General features: G+C 38.7%; 1 protein-coding gene across 14 annotated transcripts in view; it reads right to left on the bottom strand.

Annotated features, from left to right (window-relative positions):
- Nucleotides 1-21,073, bottom strand: part of LOC127007301 (protein retinal degeneration B-like) — a 93,827-nt gene that overhangs the window by 31,086 nt on the left and 41,668 nt on the right. For 9 of the 14 annotated variants that reach the window (XR_007760168.1, XM_050878090.1, XM_050878095.1 and 6 more), the window contains exons 2-9: nucleotides 16,931-17,038; nucleotides 14,407-14,502; nucleotides 13,043-13,181; nucleotides 12,131-12,334; nucleotides 10,500-10,639; nucleotides 8,853-8,970; nucleotides 8,081-8,605; nucleotides 7,603-7,677 (exon numbers count right to left, since the gene is read on the bottom strand). Coding sequence is in view for 13 of the 14 variants with exons in the window: in XM_050878090.1 (XP_050734047.1) it covers nucleotides 7,603-7,677; nucleotides 8,081-8,605; nucleotides 8,853-8,970; nucleotides 10,500-10,639; nucleotides 12,131-12,334; nucleotides 13,043-13,181; nucleotides 14,407-14,502; nucleotides 16,931-17,011 (1,378 nt within the window). In the remaining variant the exon portion in view is untranslated. The remainder of the gene's footprint in view (nucleotides 1-7,602; nucleotides 7,678-8,080; nucleotides 8,606-8,852; nucleotides 8,971-10,499; nucleotides 10,640-12,130; nucleotides 12,335-13,042; nucleotides 13,182-14,406; nucleotides 14,503-16,930; nucleotides 17,039-21,073) is intronic. The other 5 variants (XM_050878097.1, XM_050878096.1, XM_050878101.1 and 2 more) reach the window with 3 other exon arrangements.

Raw genomic sequence — 21,073 nt, 5'->3', positions numbered from 1 at the left:
AGAAACTATATCTGCTTCATATATATAAACTTAATGATGTGCTTGTAACAGTATGGTGTGTGTGTGTGTGTAGTGTGTGTGTGTGTGTGTGTGTGTGTGTGTGTGTGTGTGTGTATTTACCTAGTTGTATTTACCTAGTTGTGACATACGGGAAAAGAGCTATACTCACGCTGTCCCGTCTCCATATCCTCTCTTATCCAATTTTTCCTCAAAATCATGAATGTTTCTTGCACAAACCACCTCCTCCTCCAATCCATTCCATAGCTCAATGTGTGTGTGTGTGTGTGTGTGTGTGTGTGTGTGTGTGTGTGTGTATTTACCTAGTTGTATTTACCTAGTTGTGACATACGGGAAAAGAACTACGCTCGCGCTCTCCCGTCTCCAACTTTTCCTTAAAATCATGTGTGTGTGTGTGTGTGTGTGTGTTGTGGGTGTGTGTGTGTGGGTGTGAGTGTGTGGGTGCGTGGGTGTAGGTGTGTGTGGGTGCGTGGGTGTAGGTGTGTGTGGGTGTGGGTGAGTGTTAATCCAATGATAGTCCGTTTCATTCCGTCTGTCCAATCGCGAACGTAGATGTGGCACCTGCGCATTGTTAGTTTGTGATTGCATGAAGATCAACTTTATATTTTCAGTGATATATTTCAGTGTTTGTATATACAAAAAAACTCAAGCCCTCTTATATGAACCACAAACATGCTGATTTGCATTGATAATCTACCATACAAGCACACGAAAGAACAACTTGTATATCAAACAGTATAGTCTGATATCATACTCGAACGATCTATAACCTTTCAGATACTCATGTTTCATCTTATTAAGGTACATAAAGTGACATCAGACTCTGCAAGTGTCTATACATAAGGAAATTTCTTGTGCTGCATGTAAATAACGAGTAGCCTAATATTCGCCACATGACCTTGCAGTTGTGGGGCCAAAACAAACGCACCTAATATTCAAAATAGCCTAGCATCGCATTCAACAGTTATTATTTACTATTTCATGTTATTTTGATTAATAATAGGTATTTACAAACAGTAAATTATTAAGATAACTTTTATTTTCACTTGCAGAGCCAGATGTCTTTCAATATACCTGAAATGAGCTATCAATCAATGAATTTGAAAAACCATAGATCGTTCGAGCATGATGTGACTATGTTATTTGATACAAACTTGTCTTTTCATGTGCTTGTATGGTAGATTATTGATACAAACGACCGAGTTGTTTTTTGTATACATAAACATTCAAATATATTAGTGAAAAATAAGCTTGATGTCTATCACAACAGTTGAATTTCCCACATTCACGAACTAGAAATGTGCAGGTGCCACATCTATCAAAAGTCCCACTTTGTTGGTGAACAGTTGAAATGAAACAGACTATATAAAATGCATTATACTAGTCTGATCAAGAACAATTAATTTCCTTAACTACACAAGGAAAAATATGTAGTTGCTGTAAATAACTAAAACAATTATTCAAAGGAATATAGATGCACACATTATAAGAATTTGATAAAAATTTCCCTACAATATCAACATCAAAGTAAATTTTATACACAGTACCAGGAGAGACATTTACAGAGTACCAGAGATACATAGAACCTTCATGAGAGGCAAAATGATGAAACTAGCTAAGTGGACTGAAGACTTCTCTGTGCTGGATGATCAAATGATATGAATGATCTATCCATGACTAAGTATTGTGTTTGCAGCTTTGTTTTGACAAATTTATGGAATATCCGAAAGAAAAGAAAATTAAAAGGACATCAGTAGGCTATCCATGTAAGCAATTAAGACTCACTCACTTACTACGACATTGTGAATAAGTGCATATCGAGGATTATTATTGAGGCTAACATCATTATTGCTGACAGCCCTGCGGAGCGCTGCGCTGACAGTAGAGCGGGGCATGAAACCTCATCAACGGTAATTGGTAAAATAAAAAGTTTCTTTCTTCTGATGATACCGAGACAATGACATTTATAAGAGGTTTTCTAAGTCAGATGGTGGCTTGTCATGTGACAATTAGCTAGTCAGTTGTAGTGACCTGCCTGATGTGGAAAGCCCCTAAAACCCACTCAGCTAGTGGGGTACCTCTTTGGCTGACTGGTTAAGGAGTGGCTTCCCTTCTTGCCGGTCGCAGGTTCGATCCCCGGTGCTGGAGACACTTTCCGAATCAAGCAGAGGTTGTGTGGATGTATGGTAAAGTGAAATTCAGGGTGATACTGTGGTGGCAAAGCAGGGGGAATCCTCTCCTGTTTTCTGTCATGAGTCCCCTGTGTTGGGAACAGGGAGATGGATGGCCTTTCCTCTCCAAGGAGTTCACAGAAAACAGAAGATGAGTAACATCACTTAAACACTCATTAATTAATCTAGATGGGAAAAGTGACGTGCAGTAATCCACCTGATGTGGAAAGCCTCCTCAGCCCCAAAACCCACTCAACTAGTGAAGTATCTCTTTAGCCAGCTGATTAAGGGAGTGGCTTCCCATCTGGCATCTTGCAGGCTCGATCCCCGGTGCCAACAAACCCTTTCCAGGTCTGAATTAATTTCTTGTGTGTTATGTGACACACATAGAGGTCGTGTTGATGATGAGGAAAGTGAAAATCAGTTTGTTACACAGTGACAGGACTGGTGGGCTGGTAACATAGTTTTCACTTATGGCTCCATACAATGGCACATAATAAAATATATTCTGACAATAAGATTATATGGAGTGATGATGCAAGTGGCTTCTAAACTTTTCCTTTACAAAAAAATCCTGAAAACTGTAATTCATAGTTTTTCTCTAAGAGCTGCATGGAAATTCATAAGTGCATAGTGAATCAGTGCAATGGTGACTTATAAACTTTGTTCTAATGGTATTTAATAATTTACATTTCAAATGTTAAGTAAAATTAGTAGCAAAACTTTGCTTTTATGAAGTGAACAAAATTATTATAATCATCTAATTACTAGTACACTACAGGACAAAGACCTTTCCCAACATCCTCCACCTCTCTGTCTCATGTTAGTGTGCCCCATCTTGCTCTGGCATGTTTTATTTCATCTCTTGGCTGGGTTCTCTGTCTGCCTCAACTTAAAAAACTTTTGGTTTGCCACTGTGTTATTTTGGTTGTCCATCTGTATTCATCTAATTGGTGAATACCGAACATTACTGTACAAAGCATACAAACAGTAGCAAACTAAATATAATCACTCAGAGAATAAAAAAAATATGGTACTGTTATGAACTCCACAAATATGTAAAATCATTGCTCATATTAATCTTTATCATCTAGACTCTAGATAGTAGCAAATTTTGCTCTCTATTTCTTTCAATTTTCTATGGATACATGCATGCTTGAGGGAAACCCTGAAAGACTATTTACATAAAAATAATGGAGCTTCAAAACCTCTGTGAATAATAACCTCCAATACAGCATATAATGTTGGCCTGTAAACTACCCTATACCTGCTGCATAGGAGTGGAAAAAATGTACTAATAAACTGAAGATGCTTCATTATATACTTTTTTTCTTTTTCAAAAGGTACACTTTATGTGAGGCCAAATTCAAGGTCTGACAACAGTGTGGGTGGTGATGACACTGTACCAGCATGCAGACAACACTTGACAGTGATGCAGGGAAAAAAATAACAGGTTTTTGGCAGTCCTATTGTGTGGACAGCTCTGAATACAACACTCAATAAACAAATAATGAAAAATGTGCCAGTCAGATGCACTGACCTAACAAATTCTGTATGAGGAATAGGCTAGGATGGAGGCACTGGTGTAACACTTCAGCGCACACACACACACACACACACTACAGAAACTACAGAAATAGGGAGGAATGGATGGATTCACTGATTCACTGGGAAGTTAAGAATTTGCAAAAACATGACCAAAAGGGCTTGGGAATGCTGGTCTGGGATAATTTGAAAAACTGATCCCTTTGAGGGGATGGCCGAGTGGTCAGTGTGCAGACGTGGTGAGCCGAGGACCTAGGTTCAAGTCCCACAAAAGGAAGTTAACAATTTATAACCACTGCCAAGTGGAGGAAGATTACCCACATGCTGCCCAGATCTTCAGTCAACCTCAACTTCAACGACTTCATTCAAATGGAGCACAAGAGGGCAGCATGGGTCAAGAAAGAGTTATACATCACAGCAGCCAAATAGCCAAAAGTAGCCAAATAGCCAGAAGTAGCAAAATTCACCTGTGCCACTTACAGGCTACTCAAGAGAGCCTACTAGTGCTATAGGCAGCACCTTAAAAGAAAAAAAAGTCCTCCCAGTGGCGGTGGCTGAGTGGATAGCGTGACAGAACTGCATCTAGGACGACGCAAGTTCGCGCCCCACCCGGTGCCACAAGCCGGGATTTTTCAGTTGCCGCTGAGTGGCCTAAGACTACCCACATGCTGTCCAGAAGACCACCCATCAACCCAGACTCTAGATTCTAGGATCAAAGATGAGTCCCGGGGGGCAGCATGAGCCAATACAAGATGGCGCCACTATAAATACTTGCCTGCGCCGCAACGGGCTGAGCCACACCATCAGGCCCCTCCATGCAAGCCTACCGGCACCATAGGCGAAAAACGTAAAAAAATAAATAAATAAATAAATATCCTCAGAACATCCTGTTAACCTTTCTTGTCAACCCTCCCAAAAGCTTTCTCCATGTCTATGAATGCAGCAAACAGCTTCCTATCTTTCTCTAGGTACTTTTTAACTCTCATTTTCAGTGCAGAAAAGTGATCTCCACACCTCATACCATTCTCAAAAAAACGTTTTCATTGCCTACACTTTAACTGTTTTTTCATCATTCACCTCCGTTCAATAGATCTGCATGTAGCCGCTGGTATGCAATCCCTCACTCACTCATTCCTTCCTTTCATTTTTCTTCATAATACTTTGAAATTCAATTTTGCCCTCATCCTTACTTTTCATACTACTGCAAAGTGATTAGGATCATTAAATATTCATCTCACAACCTCTGCTTCAACCAATGGCCCTTAGTACCTGGCAGCAAAGGAGTGCCTAATTAAGGTGACAATCCGGTTCATCCCAGAGCAAGGGATGCAAAGAATATCCAGGGTAACGGACCAGGCCACCATCGATAACTAAACCTTTGCACTGTCAATAGACACATTTTAACCCTTTCCCTGCGATCTAATTTAAAATCAATTAACACAGTGCGGAGCATTTAAAAATATATATATATATATATATATATATATATATATATATATATATATATATATATATATATATATATATATATATATATATATATATATATATATATATATATATATATATATATATATATATATATATATATATCTATATATATATATATATATATCCCCCTCAATAAATAAAACTTTGCTTCCTGAACACAAATATATAAATGTTGTAATGCTACAACATTTTTTACCTAAGTAATCAGCATCTTGCTTTTTGCAATATTGCGCTGCCTGACGAAAGATGCTGATGACCGATATGCCAGATGCTTAGGGTATAATAAGTAGTGCAATTATCTTTTCATTAACAAAACATTTTCTGTTTATGTATTTATGTTCAATCACTTGATACTGAATTTTCTGTAATTCTATGGAAAAAAAATAATAAAATAAAATAATAATCTGCCGCGCCTCAGTGCAAAAGTGTCATGTACATCCCTACTCAATATTATAAATGCTACTGAGTACATTTCAAACAAAATATCATTTATGTTTGGAAACATTGCAGCAGATACCATAGATCAATTTCCACTTAATTTCCGCGTGAAAGAATTGGCGCGCTACTTTGAAATTATCCTGGCCCATATGTGGGACACTCGCAGGCAACGGCACCAAAGTCTGTGTCCCATATATGGGACACTCGCAGGGAAAGGGTTAAGAACAGAAGCACATTTGTTAGCACTCACGTAGGAGCTGCCAAATACCAAATGGGAAGTTGTAGGGTTCCGTGAGATGGGGAGACTTGGCAAGGAATAGAAGGTGCAGCCGTGCATTTTACTGGAGAGGCAAGCCCAAGGATAGCAAGCAGGAATACAGAGAAGGATAATTTATCAAAAGTCCAAAAAAGAATTTGGTGGAATTTTTTTAGTAATAATGAGTGTGTGGCATTCATTACATTTGAGTGAAAGCAACAACCTGCAGATTCTCTAAGTGTGTGTCCCATATAACACAATAACAAAAATTGGGTATCACCAGCCCTAAGGATGGGACAGCTAGGTACATCATTGTGCATTGTGGCACCAAGGGGTGAGTTACTAATGTATGAAAGATACACCTGTAAGAAGCAAATTTTAAAGAATTAAGAAGAAAAAAAATGAACAGGTGGATTGGAGGGAATTCAGAGAAACATGAGAAACAAAAGAAGTGGAAATATTTCCTTAACCTTTGTAACTCAGAAGCAGTAAAGCATGTGCAAAGAGCAAACACAAGAGAAATGGAAGAAGGACGGGTTCAACAGAATTGCAAGACAAAAAAAAATAAGGGATGTAACCTAAATCAGATGGAGAAAGAGAGGCAATAATAGAATAAAGATTGACAACTAAACAGTTAGAAATGAATATGCAAAAGGTATAGTTGGTAGGTATAAGGGTGAACCTAAATTGTTTTATAGGTCTGTCAGCGCTAAACTGCAACATAGAGAAGGAATCAACGAACTGAGTGTAGCTCGTTTCCTAGGTAAATACATATATGTAAATACCCACACACACACACACACACACACACACAGACACCTTGGTATCAATATGCTACACATACACAATGACACAGTTTTAAAGGATGCGATAACACCAGCCAACAGAACTAAACTGTCTTCACACCGCTGCACAAACATTCTCTAACAAAAATCTTAATAGTCTAAAGCTGTCATCTAGTCTGTATGTATTCAGTTGTCTTTTACCTGTTTTTCATGATGAGTGTTAGGACACTAATGGGAGTGTTTGACTATCATTTCAAAGTAAAGAATCAGAAGATGAGGAGTATGTTGTCACATCAAACAAGGTAAATTATGGCACTTATGTTATATGAAATTCATTTTGTTGGTGCTGATGCACAAGCGAGACCCATATTCCATTGCCATTAATAAAGTGCCTTAAGCAAATGGTGAGTCCATCAGCCATGGAAAGCAAAGACTACAGCAGGTATATGCCAAGGGTGCCGTCACCCACAATAGTCCACAAAGTTGTCCAGGTAGCTAGTCAAGAGGGAACACAAAGAGGACACACATCCTCCCAAAACCTCCAACATCTCGTTGCCATACCATCCCAACAACACTGAAATTTTCACCACTGGATCATCACAAGTTTCACATCAGATACCATTCAAACAAGTTCTTTTACAGGCTTTAAGAACCAGGTCAGATACTGTCCATGCTCTTCCAACTTTACTTAGAGAAAAGTGGAAAAAGAAAACGAAAAGGAGTTTTTTTTTTTTAAATATGATTTCACAAATTCAAAGCTCTTGGAAGAATGTTTGTGTAGCTGTTATATCTAACTTCTCTTAGTCAATTGTTGATTTTTTTTGTCATGATAAGAAATAGAAATACATATGGATTATGTGGCCCTACAACCAATGAACACAGAGCACTTCCAACTTACCTTGACAATCAAAGAATTCATCATCACTCCCTGATGTGTCCGAGTCTCTTCTGATACTCTCCATTCTCCAGCTGGCTGTTAGTGGAAGAGTTCAAAACTATAGTATATAAATATATATATATATATATATATATATATATATATATATATATATATATATATATATATATATATATATATATATATATATATATATATATATATATATATATATATATATATATATATATATATATATATATATATATATATATATATATATATATATATATATATATATATATATATATATATATATATATATATATATATATATATATATATATATATATATATATATATATATATATATATATATATATATATATATATATATATATATATATAGTCTTTAACGAAAGGCATATCTCCAAGTGAGAATGGGTTTAATACCATTCATCGATGGGATGAAAAAAGGGTGAAAAATGTGGCACAGTACCTTGGTTCTGTGAGTTTAATGTGTTTCTTGATCCGCTTCGTGACCATGAGCCTCGCTTCCGTGAGTCATCAATCAGAACACTGTCCAGGCTCACATTTAGCTCACGTCTCTTTAGCTTGGGGCTTGAGCCCAGTCCTGAGAGGTTGTCCTCACTCTCATTATTATTATTGTTATTATTGTTACTATTTACACTGTTATTGGCCACTAGATCACCTTCACAAATCACCTGAGACTGGTCACCAAGATCATTACTAGTCCTAAATGAATTGCACTTGCTCAGCTGTTCCAAGTTAGGCGTTCGATCTGAGGACATGCTACTAGGACTGTGGGGTATGCCAGATTCACCCTCAGCATTTTCTGGGCTTTTAGCACTGTCTTCCTCAGTTTCTCCCTGACCATACTTCTTGGCCAGGAGGCTCTGTGTTTCCTTTTCAATGTTGCGTATGTCCTCGATGGTGAGGCCCCACCACTCGTCCATCCATGCCCATGCTTGCCGATGTGCCCGTAACATTGTTTTCCTGAGTGCTGCAACAAGAAAAAACAAAGATGAAAGAATGTAAAATCATAATCTACTTTATTGATAATTCATGTGACGAAGCAACACAGATGAAAGTCTTTCGAATGACAACTCCAGACAATACATCATCCTCATCATCATTTACAGTCTGCTGTGAACATGGAGTGGGGAATTAAAAGGGAGTAAGCTAGTTCAAATTAAACCACAACAAGATGAAAATGTGGAGAGAAAGAATAATGCATGGTCTCAACTTACCAATATCATGGATGAACTTTTCAATCTTGGTCTGCATGCCCCAGTACCTGAACTCCACCTTGCACAGCTTGTAAGCACACATGATTGCTTCGCCATTCGAAAGAGGAGTATTCTTGTCCTGAGTAAAAAATTTAAATCAATGAATCAATCAAATATGTAAATAAGTAAATATGAAGAATTCCAATAGAAAAAAATATCTTAAGTTGCTTGAGGTTAGTAAAAGATGCATATGCTTTTTTCCTTTCTCTTTTTCTTAATATTGAAGAGCAAGGTGATGTGGCTATACCATACCCAACACAAAACTGCTAAACATTTTACATTTTCTCACATGAAAATTATTGATATTTTACATTTTTAGATAATCATATTTTTCACTCTAATTTGTTCGCTTAAGACTTAAGTTATATTGCACGATAATTGCATAATAAATAAGTATTTTCTCTGTTAAATGTGATAAAATACAGATATGCAATTTCATCTCATTGAACCTCATGATTATTTGAAAGTACAACTCCAAAGCATGAAGGACTACTGGCATTCTGAGTCCAATATTTTCTGCATTTGTGGCAGCATTTTAATATATATACAGTATTACCTTGGTTTACGAGTGTTTTGATTTACGAGAGAAAAAAAAATCACTAAAAATGCCTTGTTTTACGAGCAGTGACTTGGTGAATGAACATTCTGTTTATACAAGTTGAAGACATGAGCGTGGGTTCACTCGCCGCAAGAAGAGAGAACTCAGGGGCAGGATTCACAGAGACACATGCTAATGGCCCACAGTAAAACTACAAACTATTGATTTAACTATCAACGTTAATTTCAAATTCATAAAGCTTTTGTTTCATTGTAGTTAGAGGCACACAAAGGCAGAGAGGCCGCTGATTGGGTGACCGTCATCAATGACATCATCGAACCCACAGCGAATCATAAGCAAGATATTCAGAACTGTCAGTCAGTCATAAGGCAGCCACCTGCAGCTGTGGCTTCATAACAACCAGCTCTCTCTTCCCATTTTCTTAACTTTTTCATCATAATAAAACACAATGGCTCTTAAGAATGTTTCAAAGACCATATCTACTTTTTCCCCACTTTTTATTTCTAAGTGATAAAAGCATTTATGTTAGAATTAAAGGTTTTAATTTTCTAAGGTGAACTGTGCTAAATGGCAGTCTGGGAACTTATTTCATTGTCTGCTATACATTTATGTAAGATACTTAAGGCCAAGTTGGATTATAGAAGATACAGAGACAGGACAGTACGAGCGTGGCTTCTTTTCCGTATACCACAACTAAATGAATACACACACACACACACACACACACACACACACACACACACACACACACACACACACACACGCACACACACACACATATCCATTCATGGAGCAACACCTTGTTGACATGGTGAACAGGCTTCAGTGCCACAATGATCTAGTGAGGCCATGACAGATAGGTGCAACCATATTAAAGGGTCCCAGGAGTAGTTGTTCGACATACCTTGCTCAGCTGTAGCTACCCACAACTTCTCAGCTAGTGTTATCATATAGTAAAACTCAGTCACACACATGGTAATTTTGCACATCCCTGAGTATTTTGCTCCCCATTTACCCCAAAATATAAGGCAAGATACACATCCACAAACCTTGCACATATCTGAGTATTCTGCAATCCAGTTATCCCCAAGTGGGCCTCGACTGGTCTTCTGAGAAACATACTTGCGAGGGTCTTCATCCTCCACATAATCTGCCCCATAGAGTTGGTCCTTTACCACATCAATCAAGTCTGAAGATTGTAACATTGTTTTAGTAACTATGTAACACTTGACATTTTCTGCATATGAGAAAAATTCTTGGGAGGACATCTGTCCTATTTTCACCTTATGTGCCTCATAAATTCTCTGTACAGTACAGTTAATACTTAAATTATTTGGGGAGAGCTACCCATATTTTGAAAATTCATAACTCCTGATGCATGTGAATTTGATTGCAAAAACTGTAGAAAAAGTCCAGATATACAACTGAAACACCCTAACCTGCACAGCCTGATCTGCAGCCCGTCACTACTATGAACAAAGCATCCTTGCCATCAAAAGTGCCTCTGATGCTCCCAACCTCACTGTTTTCATGGATTTTTTTACTGCCTAAGGCGTGACATTCTCACCCACATCAGCGTTTCTTATGCTTCATACCCCACTGTTTTGCTGCAAATTAAAACAACAGAATCACCACAGCCTTACCCAAACTACCATAGCCAATTCTAAATATCCTGTAACCAAACCTCACCAACTGACATTTTCTAGCCATGTAGGGTTTTCATTCAATGTCAAGAAACTCCTGAGTATACTATTAGTGCACTGCTTCTTGACTGTTATTAACTATTTTTATTTGTTTGCTGTTTTTTACAGCACTTGTGCCTTTAACTTTACCTTTTGTTTCAATATGTCTTAAACAGTTTTCTTCTTTATATTATACCTACTGTCTGCCAATAATAATGATCCCTTCCTTGCTCATCAAACCTTACGACGAGAGGCTCTCAACCCTTAACATGTTTTCTCTTGAGAAATGTCGTCTTCGAGGAAAACTGATTGAATGTTTTAAAATACTTAATGGCTTAACGAATGTGGACAAATTATAATTGTTTATGATACACTTTGTGAACGAGAAATAATGGCACAAAACTTAAATGTAAACAAGTAAATTCAGACTGCACCAAATTTTTCTTCACCAACATTGTAGTGCAAGAATGGAATAAGCTCCCTCCTTCAGTGGTCCAGTGTAACACGACTGACTCCTTTATAAACAAGCTCAACCGACACTTCCTTCAACTTAATATTAACTAAAGTAGAAATGCAAGGTTTTGGAGCTATCTGATTAATGTAGAATCACTTACGTCTAAGGACTTAGGGCCGCTTTCAAAGTCGTTTTGTTTATTTTGATGGTTACCAATGGCGCTGATTGACACTATAGTTTTCCACGTGAAACTGGCCTTTGGGGTAGTGGCGGCTGCAGAGGAAGCGAGAGGTGTTGAGAGTGTGTGGCAAGGTGCGGGGTTAGGCTAACCCCGCAGCCGCCGCTACCCCATCGGCCAGTTTCACATGGAAAACTATAGCGTCAATCGGCGCCATTGGTAACGATCAAAACAAACAAAACGACTGTGACAGCGGCCCTTAGTCTGGACCATGGGGTCTGTGTGGTCTGAATTTCTAGGCAAATCTATGTGAATCTATGTAAATAATCCCCATCAATATCAATTCAGTCTCAGACAGGATCTTACCTACTTCCCTCTGCTTCATCTCTGACTTGGAAAGGTTGAACACATTCTCCTGACTCCCACCATCATTGTAGTAGTAGGTCTCCACCTCAATGCTGAACTTCTCAACAAACGGGCAAGTGAAGCGGGTCTTGGTGTAGGGATATGCATTCCAAGCCTCTTCCTCAACAGACAAAGCAGACTTAGGGATGAGGGACTTCAACCAGCCTTGTGGGGAAAAAAAGATAGAACACAATAATGACTGAAAACATGGAAATCTTGCCTTGCAACATAGCAGACTTTCACTTATTATAAGAGTGACTTCTCCAGTTTTAAGGACATCAACCAGTATCACCACCCTTTTAATTTTTTACCAATCCTAATCCACTATAAAACAAAAGCCTTTTGCAAGGAACTCAGCTTCTGTCTGTCTGATGTTAGCTTACTCCATCCTGCTTAGACAAATGCTCTAATTTCATCTCTCCACCTGGTTCTGTCTGCCCTGACTTCTACAAAGCCTGGGCTGCAACTCTGTTACTTTAGTGCAGCAGTTCTTAACCTTTTTTAGTGCCCATACCCCCTGAGGTCTCATGAATTTGTCTTGTACCCCTGATCAGGAAAAAGTATAATTATGAGGGTAACTTATATATAATACAGGTTATTGTAGCTTGATTTAAAACTACTGGACTCAAGGTGGTTAAGACAATCATTAAGTTAATATAATTATAAATAATAGCAGACCCCTATAAATATGATGCTGAATTATTGGTCAGCATGTCTTGTAGCCCCAGGTGTAAGGTTTCATACCCCCTGGGGTGCAGGTACTGCAGGTTAAGAACCACTCCTCTAAATCTTCAACTTCATCCTATCACACTCCTCTGCCTTATTCTATTGACAGATCTTCATTACCAGACAGTCAAGTCAAACACAATGTACCTGGTAAGTGGCTGCCGACATGGTACACCTTGTGAGTGTACTGTCCCTTGCCCTCTGGCCCGGGCCCGTCAGTGTAAGGCTCGTTCACCAGGATCTCCACACCACTGCCCTCACCATGGCTCTCTTGCCGGGATTTTTTCTGTGAATAATATGTAAAAGATTTACAGTGGTTCTTTTTCTGTGGGAAGGAAAATATTCATATTGGAATGACTTTTTTTTGTGAAAGCAGAAAAATTGTTTAGCAAAGATCAATGACCAGATGGTCACAGATCATAGATTTATGATGATCAGTCTTTAGGGCAAAACTTTCCATTTCTCTAGGAAGAAAAATTAGAGAAAAAGTTTACCATGGAAATTTACTGCTAAAAAATTATGATAAGGTATGACAAGCAGTGATGACTATTACTGTATTTGTATGTATAAGGAGAGCAGAGGCAGCAACTATTTTCATATCTTTTGACATAAACCATTATTCTGTAATTTCTGTTATTTCTGTAACCAGAAAACTATTATATAGGTGAGATGGAAAAACAATGTTATAAATATGCTTCACTACATATTAATCAATTTGGTTTGGAAAATTAGGCACAACACAAAAGAACACAAGTAAAGACATACAGAAACCCAAACAAGGTACTTTTAGAGGAATTTGCAGGACAAAGTGGACATCCAAAGGCCATAGGTAACATATTTGTTTGTCATGATTGATCAGCTGCCGTCAGTAACATGTAAGATGATCTAATGAATAAATATTTCAGGGCTATTATGAACCTTTGTTCTGCAAAATATCATAGCCATTCTACTGCAAGTCTGGCACATAAAGCAAATACTGTTTAGGATATGAAGCCTCCTTTCTGTGGAATACTTATTTAGTTTTTCAAAAAACTCAATAGCTTTACAAATGTGGATGAATACAAATTGTTTCTGATCAATGACACATTGTGAATGAAAAATAATGGTAAAAAATTTAAGTGTAAACAAATAAATCCAGATTGCACCAAATTCATTATTACCAGCATTGTTGTACCAAAATGGAATACATCCCCGTGTTCTGTGGTTCAATGCAACATAAATTAATTAAAATTCAAACTCAGCCACCATTAACTTCACCTTGATATTCAGCAAGGCAAAAAGGCAGAGTCTTGGTGTCTGTTTGATGTTTCACTTAAATTTAAGGATAAAGTACCAAGTCTGCCCCACGTGTGGTCTGAACATCTACATAATATTGTTTCACCAGCTCATAAATGTTAATTTGTAAGCTCTTTACTATCTACTGCACTACATTCACTACCACAAACTTTTCTACATGCAGCTGGAAGAGACCAAGGGTGCAGGGTGGGAGGGTCAGCTCTGTCACCACTCACCGCTAACATGTACAGCTGAGCAATCCTGTACTCATCCACAGTGAGGGGGAGTGGGATGCGGTACTCCACTGTCTGCACCATGGTGACTGTATGATGCTAAAACATGCTATACAATGACACCTTTTTTCACCTCAGCCGCAGCAACTGGCTATCTTTCCTAGGCCACAAGTTTTAAGATGTAATGAGTCCTTTTTTTAAGTCTGACCTAGTCTTTATATCTCAGTGTTCAAGTATTTTCCAGCAATTTAACTTTCTAAAAGGGAGACACAAAAAAGATGAAGAATGTGTCCTTCCTCTTGAGTCAGGCCTACATGAGTGGACACAGCCAGGCAGCATGCAAATACAACATCAAGGCATATTACAAAAAAAGTTTTTATATGAGATTAATATAATGCACCAAAAAACAATATCTGAGAAAACTTGTATATATAAAAATGAATAATAAAACAGACAACAGCTATCTGAAAGTGCATCATTTTAAAGATTATGGAATATATACAAAAATACATCACACTCATTGCATTCTGAGACATGCTAAATTCAACACAAAAAAAAGTCCATGAAATCTACGCATCACCCCTTAACCCAGTAGCAGCGGGGATCATATTTTATAATGGTCCCTCTAAGTGAGAAAAATGAGAAAAAATCACCCCTCACACAAACCATTTCATAATATATATCAAAGCATTTGTGATCATATTATGTATCATCTATTTTGGGGGGGTTTATATCATGGCACAAATTTGGCCCGTCACTGCTACACAGTAATGCCACAAATTTGGCCCGTCGCTGCTACCGGGTTAAACATCCCAACACTAATTCGCTCTGAATGACAAACTGGAAAATATACAATAAAACAGAAACATGGTAACAAAATTGGAGGTAATCGTGCTTCAGGAGTCTCACATGTAATAAAAAACGCATATCAAATCTCTTGGCAGAAAACAAGGACACATGGATAAGAAATGAGCAGGAAGGATTACCATGCTTCATGAATATCACACAACACTAATAATAACAATAAAAAACTAATATTATCAGAAGAATGAGATACATATTACAGATTTATATTAACCTGTCCGCTGCAATTGGAACGAATTTAGCTTTAACAGGTAGCTGATAAGATATACTCCCACGTCTTTCTCTGCCTCTGTGGTGGATATTGGAGTGTTTCCCATGTGGTATTGGTATGCTGGATATCCCCTCCCAAGGTGCATGACTTTACATTTTTCTTCATTGAATTGTAGCAGCCACTTTTTTATCCATTCCTATAGCTTGGTGACGTCTTCTTGTAGGAAATCCACAGTCAACGGGTTAAAACAATACCCAGGCTTTATGAAATTCACAAGATTTTAAAAGCTGTAATAATTAGATTGATAGTAAACAGGTCACCAACCCACTATGTCCAACAAGAGGGGAGCATCAAGATACTTCAGGAACTAATAAACTGTATATTCTTTAACAGCTGCATTTTATATCTATCTTTATTTATCTATTTTTTTGCATTTTTATTAAGTCGCTGGTCTGTTTCTTTCCCCATACAAAATCAATAACATAACGTCTCTTGCTTTTCTTTACCATACTGCAGACATTTTTTTTGTAGCCCCTGTCCATCCTCCGTAAAAGCAGGGATAATTGTATTTGGTATTTTTGGTTTCCTTTATGTGAGTAGCATATCCGGGTGCTCTTTTATTCTCTAGGATTTGCTGTGTCTCAACTTTTTACTGTTCTTTTCCTTACTTTGGTACTCCTGACTCCTTTATCTTTCGTATCCGTGGCTACTCATCGAGGGGACTCCGTTTGTGTTGGTAACAATTTTTTTATTTTTCCTTGATGTCTTTTCACGGGTCTAAAAAAAAGAATAATAATAATAAGAATAAGAATAAGAAGTAGAGGATGAAGTAAAGGAAAAAGTAGAGGAATAAGAAGAGGAAGAAGAAGAGAAAGAAAAAGAGAAAGAGGAAGAAGTAGAAGACAGAAGCAAGAAGGAAGAAGAAGCAGGAAGCAGAAAGAAGAAACAGGAAACAGGAAAAAGAAGCAGGGAGGAGGAAGAAAAAAAACAGGAAACAGGAAAAAGAAGCAGGAAGGAGGAAGAAAAAAAACAGGAAACAGGAAAAAGAAGCAGGAAGGAGGAAGAAAAAAAAACAGGAAACAGGAAAAAGAAGCAGGAAGGAGGAAGAAAAAAAAACAGGAAACAGGAAAAAGAAGCAGAAAGGAAAAAGAAAAAACAGGAAACAGGAAGAAGCAGAAAGGAAAAAGAAAAACAGGAAACAGGAAGAAGCAGAAAGGAAAAAGAAAAACAGGAAACAGGAAAAAGAAACAGGAAGGAGGAAGAAAAAAAACAGGAAACAGGAAGAAGAAGCAGAAAGGAAAAAGAAAAAACAGGAAACAGGAAGAAGCAGAGAGGAAAAAGAAAAACAGGAAACAGGAAAAAGAAACAGGAGAAAGAAAACGGGAAACAGGAGGATGAAGCAAGAAAGAAATGAAGCAAGCATGTGACAGAGGCCTCGACGGGCGCACTCACGGCTATCATGAACAGCTGGGCCACCCGGTACTCCTCGACGGTGAGCGGCAGCGGGATGCGGTATTCCTTCACCAGCACCATGACGCCGCCCGCACGCTACCTCATCTTCTGGAACACACACAAACGACCATTAGTGTCAAGCTACATTATCTCTTGAAACACACATCCAAGTAACCTACCGTGCTATCCTTTATTCCAAAATGCTGAAAGGACTATTAGGTTCGTTCGTATGCTTAGACATTTCGGGAGCAAGCGTATATATTTGACAAGGCTTTCGTAGGAGTTTTGGGCATTTGCAGGGGTAGTTTTGTGATGCTTCTTGTAGTCTGGCCATTCTTCTGTACCATCACCCTAAAAACACGCTCATTAGAACCCGAATGACCTTCCTTTCGGCCCCTAGAAATAGTTAATGTAAGTGGCATATATATTTGACAAGGCTTTCGTAGGAGTTTTGGGGATTTGCAGGGGTAGTTTTGTGATGCCTCTTGTAGTTTGGCCATTCTTCTGTACCATCACCCTAAAAACACGCTCATTAGAACCCAACTGATCTTCCTTTCGGGGTTTGGAGCGTCTGACAATACGAACATTTTTTTTTTTAATAATAAAGGAGACAGCTCAAGGGCACAAAAAAGGAAACAATAATAAAAAAGCTCGCTACTCGCAGCTCCTTAAACAAAGAATCAAAAGAGGTGGCCGAAAGAGAGGTCAATTTCTGGAGGAGAGGTGTCCTGATACCCTCCTCTTGAAAGACTTCAAGTTCAAGACGCCCATGCTACATCATCTTCCAAAACTTTTATCCCCCATCTCATTCTCTAGCACACGTAAACGACTACTGTATCATGTATTATAAAAGGTGCCATCGCTATAGGAGGACCCAAGGCACGGAGCTCCCGGTTACAAGACTACTTCGCCGGCGACACATTCAGCATTTTAAGTGAAACGGATCAACAAGTTACCGTAGAGTTTTTCGACGACCGCCAAGTGACCCGAAGGGAAAAAGGTCTGGGTTAAGCAAGTCATCTGCATGCCGAGCTGTGAAAACGCACGCACGCACGCACGCTCTCTCTCTCTCTCTCTCTCTCTCTCTCTCTCTCTCTCTCTCTCTCTCTCTCTCTCTGGAGCACACGACTATAAAAAGAAAGAACTAACTCCAACTAATCTTCATTGTGTCACTGTGAATGGATGCAGCAGACTCTGTGAGCAAAAATACGTATAGAAAATAAAGAGCCAGTAAAGCGAAACTGAAAATTAGTTACAAAAAGTTGCCCTTGGCTACGACGCGGCCAGAAAAATGTGGGAAAAAAATCAGAAAAAATGCCACATAAGATAGCATTTTTTGTTCCCCTGAGGCAGTGTTAAGATTATTATTATTATTATTATCACCATTATTATCGCCATCATCATCTCGTTATTATTATTATTATTATTATTTTTTTTTTATTATTATTATCATTATTATTATTATTATCATTATTATAAACCAAGAATGTCGGCCCATCTTGGAGAGTTCAAGGAAATATATACCCAATTAGTGTCCCAAAGAGGGGAACATAAGTCATAATAAAGAGCAAGTCGCCTTCGTACAAAAACTATTAACGCTACTCTTAAATAGTTGCAGGTTTTCGGCTTCAACAACAATATTTGGAAGCAAGTTCTGGAATTTAATTATAAGTGAAACAAAGCTTTTAGAAAATTGGGTAGTATTAAAGTGTAGAGCTGAAAATGCCAAATCAGTTAAGGGAGACTGTACGAAAGGAGGTGAAGGTTTTGGAAGTAAAGGATGGCTATGGTTATTAAGAATCTTATACAACAGAGTAAGCGAGCCAACAATGCGGCGATGCTCATGATTAAGATCTAAATTAGGGAGCAAAAACTTGTCCTGGTTAAAAGTTTTGGAAGTAAAGGATGGCTATGGTTATTAAGAATCTTATACAACAGAGTAAGGATGCTCATGATTAAGATCTAAATTAGGGAGCAAAAACTTGTCCTGGTTAAAAGTTTTGGAAGTAAAGGATGGCTATGGTTATTAAGAATCTTATACAACAGAGTAAGCGAGCCAACAATGCGGCGATGCTCATGATTAAGATCTAAATTCGAGAGCAAAAAACTTGACCTGGTTAAAAGCTGATCCGAGAGCTTCAAACGGGAGTCTGCAGCCGAGATAAAAACAGGGGAGCAGTACTCAAAATGTGACAATGAAAATGAAGGAATTTAATACAACCCTCTCGTCAGAAAAGAAAGAAATGTTAAGCACAGATATGAAGCGAAATGAAGACACGTGCAGGAACGAAGCACGAGCACAGTACGTAAAAAGGACTATTACTATTACGACTACCAATAATGATAATAGTAATAATAATAATAGTAATAATAATAATAGTATGCGTTCTTCCACACCACTAAATAATGACATCCCCGTTTCTGTCTTTCTATCTATCTCTTTATCACCACCACCACCTCCGCCACAACCACCTCCACCACCACCTCCGCCGCCGTGATCTTCTGGCTGTGACCTGGTCCAGATTAAGGTCAGAAGAGGCTGGAGGAGTAGGAGGAAAGATGCCTTACTCCCTCCCTCTCCCCTCCCCTCCCCTCCCTTCCCCTTCTCCTCAGGTTCGCCAACGCAAGCCCCAACCCGCCAGCACTTAGTCGGCTTTCTTCTTCTTCTTCTTCTTCTTCTTCTTCTTCTTCTTCTTCTTCTTCTTCTCCTCCTTTACCTCCTCCTCGGCTTTCTCCTCGCACTATCATTTAATTATTCAGTCATCTTTAATTTCCTCCTCCTCCTCCTCCATTTCCTGCTCTTCTTCTTTCTTCTTTTAATTATTCTACCACTTCTTAAATGTTACTGCTGCGTTGATCCTCCTCCTCCTACTCCTCCTCCTCCTCCTCCTCCTTCTCCTCTTCCTCCTCCTCCTCCACTCATTTTTTTTGTTATTTCTTTCCTTCACGACGCTTCCGCTGCCAGCCTGGAGGCATGTACTACTTAGGGACAGAGGAGAGGGTCAAGGGGAGGGGAGGGAGGGAGGAGAGGAGGAGGGGAGGAGAGGAGGGGAGAAGGGACTGGTGTGAGGGGGATGAGGAGGCATAATGAGATGAGGGGGAGGTGAGATTAGCAGAGAGGAGAGAGAGAGAGGGGGGCGTGTAATGGGGGGGGAGAGGGGAGGGAGAAGTGACCCCTTGTAACAAGTATGTACTTCAACCCCCTCTCTCTCTCTCTCTCTCTCTCTCTCTCTCTCTCTCTCTCTCTCTCTCTCTCTCTCTCTCTCTCTCTCTCTCTCTCTCTCTCTCTCTCTCTGCGTTTTTTGTTTTTCTTTGTTTTAATTCTGGGCACTTTATTTTTTTCTTTATTTCCTTGTCAATTTCTATCTATATTTGTCATCTGTTTGTTTGTCTGTCTATCACAATAAGCGTTTTCTTTATCAATCTGTACATACACGTCTTTTTTTATTGTGTCTGTCTGTCTGTCTGTCTCTCTGTCTGTCTTTGTGTCTCTCTATGTGTCTGTGTCTCCGTTTTGTCCATCTATCCAACTGTTCGTCTGTCTGTATGCCTGTCTGTGTCTATCTGTCTACCTGTCTAGTTATGTTTGTCTGTCTCTCTCTCTCTCTCTCTCTCTCTCTCTCTCTCTCTCTCTCTCTCTCTCTCTCTCTCTCTCTCTCTCTCTCTCTCTCTCCAGACAAGTGGGGGGAGGGAGAGATTGAATGAGAGGTTAACCTGTCACTCCGTAGCCAATCACAAGCCGCGATCGATACTCAAGAGGGTGCCGGAAGCCTCTTACTCACTCACTCACTCATTCACTCACTCTTACACTTTCTCATGTACTCTCACTCATTCACTCACTAACTCATTCTCTCATTCTATTTTACTTATTTATTAATTTTTACTCACTCTTACTCACTCTTACTCACTCACTCACTCTTACACTTTCTTACTCACTCTTACTCACTCACTCACTCTTACACTTTCTCATGTACTCTCCCTCACTCCCTCACTAACTCATCCTCTCATTCTGTCTTACAAATTTACTCACTCTTACTCACTGACTCACTCACTCTCACTCACTCACTCTTACACTTTCTCATGTACTCTCCCTTCTTCACTCACTAACTCATCCTTTCGTTCTATCTTACTTATTTATTAATT

Source organism: Eriocheir sinensis, chromosome 35 (assembly GCF_024679095.1).
Source record: "Eriocheir sinensis breed Jianghai 21 chromosome 35, ASM2467909v1, whole genome shotgun sequence".
Classification (NCBI taxonomy): Eukaryota; Metazoa; Arthropoda; class Malacostraca; order Decapoda; family Varunidae; genus Eriocheir; species Eriocheir sinensis.
This window is presented reverse-complemented; position numbering and strand designations above follow the sequence as displayed.